Source organism: Molothrus aeneus, chromosome 3, assembly GCF_037042795.1.
Source record: "Molothrus aeneus isolate 106 chromosome 3, BPBGC_Maene_1.0, whole genome shotgun sequence".
Taxonomy (NCBI): domain Eukaryota; kingdom Metazoa; phylum Chordata; class Aves; order Passeriformes; family Icteridae; genus Molothrus; species Molothrus aeneus.
Genome location: NC_089648.1, coordinates 25,405,012 through 25,419,150, shown reverse-complemented (window position 1 = coordinate 25,419,150; position 14,139 = coordinate 25,405,012). Strand labels below are relative to the sequence as shown.

The following is a 14,139-nucleotide window of genomic DNA, read 5'->3' as shown; positions in this document are numbered from 1 at the left end:
TCCTAGAAAAAGCTCAAGTGTTCACAATTCTTTGATGTCTGTTAAATGAAGCAATCCAAAGACAAAATTAAATGCCTCAGGAGTCATGATATGCTAGCAACTAGTTGGAGGGACCCTTGCAGTTTCTTCTCTGGTTCCAGTTTCTCTCAGTGTAAACCACCATCCATTTTTTTGCTGGATTGTGATTTTTCTCTAGAACTGTGAAATTGTGATGAATTTGATCCGTGCCTCCTTCAAATCCTCTTTTCTTTACAATTAGTATAATCTTTGAAAGGAAGCTGTTCTTTGCTCAAAATTATGAGTTGATGTTTGAATGGTAATTGGTGGGTGTATGTTCTTACAAGTGTTTCTCTTGTATTTTTTATATTGACTGGTTTTCTTAGAACAAGAATGAGATGACATATAGCTGATCTTTTGAAAAAGGTGTCAACAACTTGATTTGAATTGTAACATTTAATTGAAAATGATGGAAACATGATTGGAAAAGGCCTTACAACTTTGGAACAACTAATACGTGTATTTGAAAGTTAATTGAAAGAAAAATATTTGGGTTTTTTTTTTCTTTTATTTCTATCCTTCCAAGATCCAAGTTGACATCTGATGCAGAGAAAGAGTCTGTCATGATGTTTGGGAGAAATCTCCGTCAGCTGCTTCTGACCAGCCCTGTGAGGGGCCGTGCTTTGATGGGAGTAGATCCTGGCTACAAACATGGCTGCAAGTTGGCAATTATTTCACCAACCAGTAAGTTTCAATTCCAAACATTTTTGGAAGGACTGATAAAAATTCATTCATTTAGAGTAAAGATAGTTTCAAAACCTACTTTTTTATCAAATTGTTTTTTTTTTTGTAAAGCTTTTAGTACTTTCCACACATCCTGTTGTATAATTCCTTTCTTCAGCTAGCTTAAGTTTCTGGTACCTGGATTCCAGTGACTTCTTTGACATTATTACTGCTCTCTTAAATAGAATTTAAGATGCCTTCTGCCTTCCTGAATACAGGTTGAAATGATTGTGCCCCTCAGTAGTCAGCAAAGAGAACACCTGGCATTTTTATTGTTTGACAAAGAATTTGTATTTAAATACTTTCTGTAATATTGCTTTTTTCATGGCTAGTGTCTTGGACATCTGGACACTTTTTCAACCTTTTTTGTTTAGCAGTGTGTGTTTAATGTAAGAGGTCAGAAACACTGTTTTTGCAAAACTTCTTAGTTCACATATAGAACAGAGCCTTTCCACTTCATCCTAGTCTATTGAGGGGATGCACATCTCTTTAGGCTTATGCAAAAGCTATTTGTTTTCCTTTTATTTTGTTGTTGCTTTTTGCTTGAGACTATATCCACCCCAGAAGAAGGTAAAGAAAGGTGTGTTCTTTAGAAGGCAGTAAAGGTGCAGTAAATTATTGAGCTTTCATTGCACCATTAGCTATCAGTAGTGGTTAATACAGTTCTTTCCAAATGTGATAGATGGGATGATGACAAGAGCTAGTGTTGGAATTCTAGAACTTATGTACTGCAAGTCCTTAGACTTTCTAATTTTCATCACTCTTTACTGGATCTCTAAGTTGTACTACACAAGAACAATAAATATTTTATAGTAAATTGCTCTCTTTCTCTGTGATATAATGCATTATATTTGCTGATAGTTTTAGGTGTTCATTACTTGATATGTGACTATGTCTGCAGGGAGCTACAAAATGTATTAACTTGTTTTTCTTTTGCCAAAGCATTCTTGTCTTATGCCAACCATACATTTCTTCTAAATGGATATAGAGATCAAAGGGAAAGATGGCTGATTAAGAAGCTTCCTTTGTCAACCATCAAATTAAGTTCAGTAGTTCTGCAGGATGTGGCCTTTGGACCTTTGTGGGTTTAATCAAATGGCTTTGCCTTTCATTCTAGGTCAGATACTCCATACTGATGTAGTTTACTTGCATTCTGGTCAAGGATTTCGTGAAGCTGAGAAGATAAAGAGGCTTCTGCTACAGTACAAGTATGCTAAAGAAACTTTCATTTATTGCTCTTTTCTTACCAAACAAAATGAAAATCTTCACTATAGAAATACTTGATTTTGATTGCAATAAGAATTCTACTGATTTAACTGGAGGTTTATTTTCTTTAGTCTAGTTCAGAGCTTGCTTTTTTGTTTGTGTTCATGCTTTTGCAGTACATCTATGTTAGAAGCACATCAAATCAAGGCTGTGTGCTATGAATGTATCCCCATAAAACTGTTAATCCATTTATTTTTGGGAATAGAAGTTAGCATTCAGCTAAGAAATAACTTTAGCCTTCCTCTTCCTAGCCCCTGCAACCCCCAAATCACTCATCAGTCTTTCTCTGTTCCAAAAGCCACATTAGGTTTTGGTAGAGTTTTGTCAAGCAAAGAAAATCCCGCAAAGGTAGCTCTCCAGATGGAATTACAAACAGAGGCAGCATGATTAAAAGTTTGTGTCCAACTATGTCTGTGGACAGACATCTGGTCTACTGCGTCAGCTGCTGAATTACCACAGCATACAGTCCAGTTTGTCTATAAGAATTAGATTGGCTTTAAACAAGGTGATTTGGTGGCTGGCTGGCTGTGGTGTGGGCAGTCAGAGGGAATGACCTTGCAAGCTGTTGGAAACTATGATATTCCCATTAAGGAATTAAGATGCTGATTGCTTTGCCTTCTGCTCTTTTTCATGACTCATACCAGATGAGAGAAAAACGAGGTGAAAGTGTTTGAGGACTATAAATAACATTCCATTTATTAATATGAAGTATCATTTTTGGACTTTCTGCTTATATTACCACTGTACAATCCAATTACAAATAAGTGAAAATTTTTTACTCATCTCATGAACTATCACATTGAAAACCTGTTAAACACAACATGATGCTTCTAGGAATGTTTTCTCATTACATCTGAGCCTTGTGTTATCTAAAATTACATGTATTGATCACAGTGCTGGATTGAATCCTATGTATGAAAAAGTATAAAAGAATATTTGAGAGTAATTGTTTGGTTTTTTTAACCCACACAAAGCTGCAGCACTGTTGTGATTGGCAATGGCACAGCCTGCAGAGAAACAGAAGCTTACTTTGCTGACTTAATTATGAAGAAGTATTTTGCACCGCTGGATGTTGTTTACTGGTAAGATACCTTTGCTGAGATATTATTCATTTGTTCAGCATATCTTAACCTAACAGGTAATTTAGATGTAATTTTTGAAGTATTTCTTTTTGGTGCCTTGTTCTGTATTTGAGTCAAGCTTGACCCAAGGTTCTAGCCAAAGAAAACTAGCTGTAGCTCTTTGAAGCATGACAGTAGTTATCCTGAGTCAGTAATAGAGATTCACTGAAGCATTTTATTTTTTCTTCCTGAGGTTCACTCTCTTGCTATTATTATTGTAACAAAGTATGAGAGAATAGCAACACTAACAGCTAAGGACCCGTTTGGCATTGTGTATTTATTTCTTGATGAATGAGGTTTAACTGCATGTGATAAAGCTTCTGGTGTCTGACTGCAGTATGGAATGCTTGGTAATCCTATGGGAATTAAATGATCTGGAAATAAATACTGTATTAATACCAAGTGGAGAGTAGTAAATATATTTATCCTTTTCAGACTTCAGATTTTATCCATTAGTTTGTTGAATTTGAGCTAAAGTATTCTTCTGTTGGTTTGGATGGAAACTGTATTATACCACCTTCTTTTCTACCATGCAGTAGTCCTCTCTTTTTTCTAATTCCCACCTTTTTTTTTCTAAAGCATTTTTTGTGATTTACCTTGGATTATCCTTTGTGCCAGCATTTAACAGCAGTATTTAGTTTTCACTGTCTTAGCATGCTGAAATAAGTTTTCCATATTTTTAAAGAAGGTTATGGCCTTTTGCTGTTTAAACTATTCTATACATTTAAAAGTGCCTTTTTTCATAAATTAGAAAGTGGCCTTACAGAAATGTTTAACAAATATGTTATTTCTATTGTCTTATGGTGTGTTGCACTTGTTCGTCATTTCTATGATTCCCAAGTAAATTTGTACAAGATTCCATTCTTAAATCACTCTTTTATTCCAGGAGATGTAGTAAAGGTTTTCTAATGGTAATTGTTTGCAAATTAGAGGAAGATTTTATTTTTTTAATAATCATTCCTGATCCTATTCTTCACTCCTAATATTTCCTGAGGAAGTTGAAGTCTGTAGTACCTCCCCATCATTCACATTTCTGAACAACAGTTTATGGTGAGTGTCCAATCTCATCTGCCAAGCCCGTTTACATTTGGACTCCTTTAAGGAAAAAAAGTTTCAAGAGAACATAGAATTTGTAATTCTCTAAAACTTGCATACAGCAATGAGCTGAGCTCTGTTTTTCTGGGCAAGGATTTCCACCTTGATGCAGCTCAGTGCAATCCTGTGAGAAGCTGAAAGCTTGGGAAATGGTATCATGTTAGATGCAACTGACTCATTCTGTTACAGTTCAAGTACTGGATGGGCTTTTTTGTTCTAGGGGGTTTAGGTTGTTTTGTTTTGTTTGGGGTTCTTTGTTGCTTTGTTTTCCTCACAGTTTAAAAACTATATTGATTAGCAAATCCATTCTTTATTTACAACTACAACCTGCTGAAGCAGGCCTTAAGAATTAACTGTTCCAACAATGGCTAAAATTATTTCTTATAGATTTTAAGTGAAAAACAATAAACATCACTTCATCCAAAAACATACACAGGTTTCCACAGAACTGATGAGAGATATGTATTCAGCCTATATATAAACAAAGTCCTCATACTTTTTAAAAAGCCTATCATGATAAAACAACCTAACCTCTAGGGAAGATTTTGAACATGGAAGCAGAAAAGTTGTTTGTGATCTGAAAGCACATACTCTAGAGGACTTAACTATTTAAAAAGAAGAGAATCAACAGAGCATATCCTTCCAAGCCACCTTCCACAGTTCCCCTCAAAAGGTATAGCAGTTACCCCAATGTACACCTACTGTCACCTATTGCTCAAACAGTAAGACTGTAGTAATTGCCCCCCACTTAGCAAGTATCACATTTTTAACTCAGACTGACATAAATTCCGGGCATTTCACTGGATTATCACAAGTGGAGGTTGGATGGCTGGACTCATCACTCCTTTCTGTTACTAAGAAATACCAAGGAGATTAATGCTTTCTGGAGCTGGAAAGGAAAAAGTAGCTGCCTTGCAGGGTTCAGCAGCATGGCTTGGAAACCCCAACACTGGATAAAGTAATGAGATGTACATGAAACTAGTTGATCAGAAAGGGATATATGGGAACCCTGATCCTTATGAAAAAACTCAGTGCAGACTGACAAAATGTGAAGAGACAAGCACTGCAAATGCAGCCTGTCTGTAAAGTCACATATATAAATTCACACGCAGACAGCAATATACAAAGTTCAAGAGTCCCAGATATCAACTATAGCATGAAGTCCAAAAAAACCCCACGTGGCTTTAACGTGAAGGACCTCATGGCTCTGCACACAAATTCTGAAGTATGGACTAGCTCTGCCATATGAACCCAACATAAGAAAACCATTAACAACATAAATGTATAAGTTAAAATATATTTCTGATTATGTCAATTTTCAGGATATTACATGTCAAGTTAAAGAACTGCAGTTATAGATCTTTGCTACAAATAGCAGTTTTGGACAATGTGAAAGGTTAAAAAATTATCAGTCACTACTAGAGAAAGCAACAAACTTGTTAACCTGACTTCTGACACACAGTATTTATACTAATTCCTATTACACAAGAGCTTTTTTTGGTTCTAAGAACTTGGTAACTTAAGTACTACTTTGAAAATTTTGTCACGTTGAATTATAAACAGGGAGAAAATATTAAATCAGAAGAAGTAAACAGTGACAAAAACAACAATCACAGTACTATATAAACATTTTTTTCTGTGTAAAGTAGCATATGATCAATAAATAAACAAAACCACTATTTCAAAATAATACTATTATTGCTATAATAATGGATTTTTAAGCTATATGAAGTGAACAATAGTGAAATTAAGCATTTGCCAAAACCCACACAGTATGAAGTGTTTTGCACCCTCTACAGTCATAAAACATTCACTGTTTTTGCGCTGGACTCAGTAAATAGGATGCCTAATTTTTCAGAAGCTTGAATAACCTCAATACTTTTCTGTCCAGTTCATCATATAGAGCTTGGAATCATGCATTTCCAGGGAAGTGAGACAAGAATAGAAGGTATAATTTCAGAAAGGTGTATGCAGTTGGTGCATGCACAAATAATGAAGGCTAAATATGATATATGAAAAGCAAGTGATTAAAATAAAAATACTTAGCAATGGCAAATGTAAACTGCGTAGAGTTTTACTGAAGTTTCCTAAAGAGGAGATGAATCAGTGAAGACAGTAGTAGGAAATGAGGCATATGACATGATTTTTCATGTGGCTTTAAAACCTGTCTGGACTCAGTTTGACAGTTTTTGATTTAAAGCAAATATTTTTCACTATTTTTGTAACTAACGTGCTTTCAGATAGCCACATCCAACCTAAATAACTACAGGACTTTCATTTCCTTTTTTTTTAAATGTAGTTTCCCTTTTAGAGCTGTGTTTATTGACTTAGATTAGGATTGGACTAGAGCCAGGGACAATCATATCTAGTCTTTGGGTTTTTTGTTACAAATCAGTTTTTGTTACAAGGTTCAATAAATATTTTTGATTATTTATGTTAGTTCTATTGTGAATTCTTGCCAAAGATACATTGTATTGTAACCAAAACAGATGTTCTAGTTTAGACAAGTGTATTTGTTTTAACAGGACCAGAAATGTAAATGAAACAACATTGTGTTCAGCATTAACATGGCAGATGATGAACTTTCAGGATTTCATTGGCCTTTTTGGATTAAATGAAAATCTTGAAAAAATATTTCAGGAATCTGGTTTTCTTTGATTGCTGTCAGTTTGAGGCATCTTGGAAATGAAAGCTATCTGAATGACAGGTGAACTATGCTAAAGCAGGACAAAACAAACAGCTCAATCTTTGTATTTGGCAAAATCAAATAACAATTTCTCTTTCAGCCTCAATAGTTTTGTTGTCACAATACAAGCATTCTTACTGATCTGACTCTTATGTGCTTGCTGCATTAAAGCACACTCAGAGTAAAGTATTTCAGTTTGTATTTAAAAGGAAGTTTGATAAGTGTCAGGAATTGTTAATTGTTTTCAACATGCAGCGTAGAATGCAGCCAGGCAAGTGTATTTTTTGTTGCTGTTTAAATGGGTGGATGTTTAATTTCTGTCTGCTTGGTTTTAAACTTGATGCAAAATCCTTTTCTGCCACTTAGAGCAAAATCTTTTCTTACCTTCAAGACTTTATAAGCAATGTAATGAATAATTTACTGCTGTTTAAGTTCAAACACTTCTGTACTGTGACGAATAGGGAAAAGTCTGTAATGTCTTGTAAAGTTCTCATTGGGTTTTCTTTAATGTTTAAATTATCTGCTTTAGAATACTAAGAAATGTTCTGCTAAGGTAGAATAGGGCTGTAATACCTTTTGAAGTTGGACCTTGTGGCAAGAAATTGATTTAGAAATGTTTGTTCTACGGGATTTTAGGTCCTCTTGTATTTTATAGGTGTCTGCACATGCTTTAAATATCCTTTTCAATTTAAATGTGTGTTTTATGTTGTTGAATATCTACATTATGCTCTCTCAGCTTTAACAAATGCCACTTTCAAGTTCCATGCCTCTACATTTCTAATGTTACACTAGCTTAATTCCCATTACTTTTCTGCTTCATAGCACTCGCAGTTTGAAAGGGACCTAACATTCGGGTTCACATTATGATAATTAGGTTTCAAAGCAGTGTGGGGGGATTAAGATGTCTGAAGTCTAGTTGCTGAATAAAGTTCAGAACTACTTGTAAAACTTGTTTGAGTGGTTAACAGAAGTGGTTTTATTTATTCAGTGCTCATGCAGCATTAATCCGTATTTCATCAGGTACCCACAGCGCTGTAACTCTAGATATGACCTTGGGACTTAATTTACCCCATCTCAGTTTTCCTTATTAATGTGCCATGAAAGAGGTACATGAAAGATAGCCAACTTCAAAGCACCTTTTCAAATAAAGTGGTTGATATGAATCCTCTGGTATTTAACACTGTCTGTCAAACGTTTCAGCTGGTTTGCATCCTTTTACAAGCTATTGCTTGCTGCATTAGTGCAGTTGTTTCAAGTCTGTTGAGAGTATGAAGGGGGTAGGGATATGGGAAACTTTATTCCTATTTCTTTTTGATTGTGTTTCCTTTAAGCTGTTATTTTTGTCTGTTAAGCTATATAACTCTCTTGATGACACATTTATGTACACACACCTACACACCTTAGGTCATTAGTTGTCTGATCCAGAAGGTGGAAAATAGTTTGGAAAGTTTTGGCTATAGGAATACATATTCAGCGGAAACAATGCACACGTCTGAAATGTGCACGTCTGAAATGTGCACTGAAGAACCTTTGTTCTGCTTTCATCTCTTTCAAGCTCTAGTGGAGTCATGAGAAGTCCTAAACAGTGAAGAACTACTTCAAGGAACAAAGAGGTTTAAAATGTGTGTGAAGAAGACATAGTCAATGAAACCATTCTAAATTATGTAGTGATTTCTAGCCAAGCTGTCCTTCCTCCCTTATTTATAAGTTATGTTCTGTTGTGATTATTTACCAGAGCTGAATGATCATGCATACTTCAACCGAACAATCATTTTGCATGTACTTATGTTTAGAGGAGACAGTCCTGTAAGCTGGAACCTCACTGTGCATAGAGATGACTTCCTCCTCCTACTCTTGGTAGTTCATAACTTGTGTAGAAATTTATATATTGTTCAGTACAACATGGACTGGAATGAGTGACTGCATTTAAAATAGGATCCAGTGCTTGTTCCTTGTGTATCCATAGACTGCTATATATGTTGAGCTGGACCCATACTATATTCAAAATGGGAAATTCAGAGGTGATCTTTGCCTTTGAAGCAAGGATTCCCCTCTGCCCTGACTGTAGCCACCTGTACCATCTCTAGCTGTGTTTTTTTGAGGGGAGGGAAGGAAGTGGGTAAGCAGTGAAGTTGTGGTGGGGCAGGTGAAACAGGAGATGGTAATAACTTCTGGCCTGTATGCCATGAATTTAAAACTTTATGAAGCAAACTGTATAAATTATACACTTAATAATTATGGAGCTGTCCTTGATATTTCAGAGGAATAATTCATAGTTTTCAGGATGAGAGCAAGGATTAATTGAAAGTATTTTGATGTAGTTCAAGAGATTCTTAATTCCTTTAAGTTCAGAAAAAGAGTAAGTTACAGATGGTGTCTAGATTTCAGCAATGTGAAAGCAGGGGGTCAGGAAGCAAATGTTACTAGTGAAAGAGATCTAAATCTTAAGGAAAAAGTCCATTTTTCCAGAGCACTGGGACATGTCATTTGACTTGCGTCCAAGGGAATCTGTGGTAAAATAGTCTGCAGGGAGAGAGAAAAGTTTTGTGCAACTTCCCTTCTGTGTTTTCTTTCTAAGAGTTTATAAAAGTTATGCATTCTCAATATGTAAATCTCTTCAAGTCTTTAAGGGGTTCTAAATAGATAGAAGAAAGGGAAGATGTTAGGATGAAAAGCCATTAAATGTGCGACAACATCACTAAGGGCAGTAATGCATTCTCTTCAGTTAGAAATGTACTAATCTCAAATATACTTTTGGAAATCGGACAATTACAGTGAGAAATTGAACTTGATAATTCTTTCCCTTCTTTGTTTTCTCACAGAGAAGCCATTTATATTTAGGATTTCAAAATGAATTCTCTGTTTTCAATTTTTATGTGCCTCACTGAGCAGTAATTTGAACACAGGCTGTTTTCTTATAGATCTTTGTTATTTTCAGATTAATGAAACAACTTTTTTTTAAGATAATCAGCTTGACTTCATCTGGTATTGCAGTACAACAGAAGTTAGGTGAAAAGGGAAAACCCTCAGAAAATATTTGCAAACACAAAACAAGAAGTTGTTGGAAAGGTAAAAGGTTATTGAGAAACACCAGAGAAAGAAGGTGCAATGAACAAGAGCTACCATTTCTGCATGTAGTGTGCCCATCAGGTCCCTGGGGGCAGTTTTGGCATGTGTGTATTGCATGATGTATGTTTGTAGAGCAGAACTAGGAGTTTTCCTAAAACTCAGTTAAGACAAGATCAGATTTAGTCTTAATTTAAATGTACAGGACAAGACTAGTAAAACTATACTGTGAGTAGGGGATTTTCTTTCGGGTGTGTTTGACTTCATTAGTAGAAGTCTTTAAAACTATTATCACTTCATGTTTTGTGGTGGTCAGTGTTTGCAATGCCATCTACTTTCTTAAGGGCTTTCTGTGTTAAAAAATTCCTCTGGCCTAAATTCTCTTGTTCAAGGCTATTTCCAGAGCCCAGAAATAAAAAAAGGTTTTAATAAATTTAAGGAAAATGACTACATTTGAAGTTTCCTAGCTTGCTCCAGTCAAACAAAGGAAAGCAACAAGGATAGTGAAGGGCATTGAGGGGAAACCATATGAGAACACCTGAGATCACTTGATCTGTTCAGCCTGGAAGAGACTGAGGGGAGACCTCACTGCAGTTACAGCTTCCTCATGAGGGGAAGATGAGGGACAGGCACTGATGTCTTCACTCTCATGACCAGTGACAGGACTTGAAGAAATGGCTGGAAGCTCGGTTGGGAGGTTTGGGTTGGATATGAGGAAACTGTTCTTCTCCCAGAGGGTGTTTGGGCACTGGAACAGCTCCCCAGGGAAGTGCTCACAGCACCAAGCCTGACAAGAGTTTGAGATGTCTTTGGAAAATATATTCAAATACATGGTGTGACTCTTGGGGATGGTGCTGTGCAGAGCTGGGAGTAGGGCTTGATGATCCTTTCAGGTTCCTATCAACTCAGCTTATTCTGTGAAAGAAAAAGTTAATTTCTGTGTTTGATATTTCTGAGGAGGCAAGTTACGTAACAGGACAAAATTAACCTATTTTTCAGGCTAAAGTGATTTAAATTATTATTTAATGTACTTTTGAATTTTTTCTGTGCTCTTTGGTCAACACTGCAAGGTTTTTGCCAGTTTAATATCATAGAAAGAATGCTCTTATTTAGCAGAACAAACATAACATGAGATGATAATATTAAATGCCCACCTCTACCATAATTCCTGTATTTATTTGGTTCAACATCCTTTTTTCTCTCAAGAGTTACCAAACCGTACTTTATTGCTGTTGACATGCTCTTACCATGTTTGCAGTATCAGTAGAGATACCAAAGGATGGAACTTTAAAATCAACGTGAAAGGCCACGTGCAGGTCTCAGCACTGTGTGCCATCTTGTATTTCTTGGCAGGAGAAGCTAAGGAGCCTTTTCTTAGGAGGTATCTGAGTGGCTGCCAAGGTCAAGGGATGGCTCAAGGAATGCAAGAAGCTTGAGGAAGTAGTGCAGAAAGAATGAGTGCAGTCAGGGAATAAGGGGCATGGCACCTTGAAGGTGCTTCCTCTAGACAGACATGCTGAAGTACAGCCTGTGGGAACTTTGTGCAGCTGTGTCCTCATTTGAGCTGTGTGTTCCTTGCCTGTTCAGTGCAGCAGGTTATGTCAAGAGAAATTTCCCACTCCTGTTCCCTGATCATTTGTGAGCATGAATGGGTGGTGTTCAATCCAAACTTAAAATTTGGACTTGAGCTGAAAAATGTGACCTAATACTGCTTCTCAGACGAGCATTGGAGAAGACTCCTCTAACAGCTGCACATCAGAGTTTTTTCCCAATACTTTGTTTATGAATTCCTTTTTAAGCTGGAGTAAGCTAAATACCCTTTTTTGATGTATCTCCAGAGTGTGTTTGAAAATGCTGTCTATTCATCAGAAGGCATGGAAGGTTAGAATTTGAATCGTTAGTGTGAGGTCCCACGTGAAGAAAATTAGTGAAGCTTTAATAATCCAAGACTTAATTGTTCCAAACTTGGTATTGATACTGATACCAAACAAACAGAAAAGCTTAGGCTTTCAGGTAAGCTGCTGCAGCTTTTTAAGAGCTTCTAAAATGAGCATGCATGGTTCTGTAGTTTTAGGTGGCTTTTTTTGCTTTGAAGTAACATGTGTGGTCAACCATAGTTTCTGTTGTAGTGGAAATGGAATGTAGTCAAATTTGCATGTTACCTGATAGAACTCATTGAGAGAAAGTGACTGAGCTGAATAATGATCATTCTTTGATGTATGGTTGATTTGCAGATCATTGAAATTTACTGATGACAGTGTAAAAACAATCACTCCAGAGACTGTAAGCCTACTTGCAGTGGGCTGTGCTCTTTCATGTCCTATTTTAAACATCTTGGAAGTAGCCTGTGAACCACAGGTTGAAAACCATTGGGTTTGCACCTGAAAATAATGGAAAGTACAAACTGTTTTAAATAGATTAAATCCTCCTTCTCATTTGTATTTGCAGAACTTTATTTAGGGAATTTAATTATGGGAAATTGGAGTGTGGTTCTTGTTACCCATGTGTGTATTTTAAGCTGCTGGTCTTCACCCAATTGCCTAGATGAAATAGATTTGCTCCACACTAGTATGGAATTGTCATGCTAACAACAAAATCTTAATTTACATTCACTTCCAGTATCAAAAATCATTAAAATGTTAATTTATGCTTTGTGTCAATATGGCTTTTCTAAAATAAATGATGCTTGTGGCATTTGGGATATTTCTCTATTGTCCTTCTTATACATAAGAGACATCAGAAACACATATGTGTGTTTTAAGTGACTGTGTCATGAAATAGCTATTGGTAATTGTCAGTTGGTAAATTCTCACCAGTAAAGATTGAGAAACTTCATTTAGGCTCCTTACTATGTAAAGAAGCTCCAACAGCAGTTATTTGTGAAATCCTGTCAGGAGTTAGTTTAAATGGAAGCATGCAAATATAGTGTGATTAATAGTGAGAGCATCCAGATGAAAATTATATAAATACAAGATGATTTGTAATGTACTAAGACTGAGTGTTATTGCACAGTCAGAGCTGGTTGTATATTTGGGTAGTGTTTTGTCTTCAAGTAGACATTCTGTAAGAACATAATGGAGAAGTAAGCATTTTTCCATTTGTGTGAGTTTGCCAGTAATATGTTTTTACTTAAGCTGAGATTCTGCCAAACTTCATACCTATTAATTTGTAAAACCACATTTGCTGTTCTGCATTTTAGCTCTTACTGGGCATCCTTTATTGTTGTGAGATGCGATATATGGATTTACTTATTTATTTAAACTTACTGTGCTATTATCTTTGATGCTGACAGCAGAAGCTTAGAATAGGCACTTGGATTACATTCAGCTGCCAAACATTAGATATCTTCATTTTAGTGTCTTCTAGCTGTCAGAGGGATGAAATTTTTCATCCTAAGGCATAAATGCTCTTATTAGTGGGGAGAAGTTTCTTTACTGTTTGAAGTATCAATATTGTTGAGATCTGCTAAAACTGAAAGTTTGTGGGCAGATCCTAACTTTAGGTAAAAATCTCCCCCCAAAAATATTTTCAAGGTTTTTTTAGTAGTAAACCTCAGGAAATCACCTCCTGTACTACTGCTAACAAGTTCCCCTAGTACTAGGAGAGCAACTGGTGCAACCTTTGCTTTAAAACCAAAAAAAAGACAAAATGCATTGGATTTTAGGAAGATTTGAATATTGAACATTTATGACCTCTAGGTGTCTGATAGCCCAGAATATTCCAGGACTGAGAAGCAAATGCAACTTGTCTGTCAGTAAAGCAAGAGCTCTTTCCCTCTGCATTTACCTGAAATTGCAATTTCTCATCCTGATTTCAGGCTATTGGCTCTTAGAGGCTGTTGGCAGTGCAGGAGTGAGTGCTGCCCATGTTGCACTTTCCCTAGGAGTAATTTTGTGTGATGCTGAAACTGGGGGGGTTATGCTTGCTTGGACTCATTAAACTCATCTACAAAGTGCATGGCAGTCTTAAGAGCTCCATGAATGACATTGAAAGAAGCCACAGCAACAGGAGATACTCAGCATACTTCTGCTTTTTTCAGGGCATGAGAGGCAGAGAATATAGACATGCTGTGTGTCTCAAAGGGACTTTGAGTAGGTTATTTCAGCTTGAAAAGGGATTAGACTT

At 36.2% G+C, this 14,139-nt stretch overlaps 1 protein-coding gene across 3 annotated transcripts in view; it reads left to right on the top strand.

Moving 5' to 3' along the window:
* The window catches only part of SRBD1 (S1 RNA binding domain 1), a 122,862-nt gene that overhangs the window by 31,792 nt on the left and 76,931 nt on the right, over nt 1-14,139 (top strand). For all 3 annotated transcript variants that reach the window (XM_066547868.1, XM_066547869.1, XM_066547870.1), the window contains 3 exons: nt 584-741; nt 1,898-1,988; nt 3,021-3,128. In XM_066547868.1, coding sequence (XP_066403965.1) covers nt 584-741; nt 1,898-1,988; nt 3,021-3,128 — 357 coding nt within the window. The remainder of the gene's footprint in view (nt 1-583; nt 742-1,897; nt 1,989-3,020; nt 3,129-14,139) is intronic.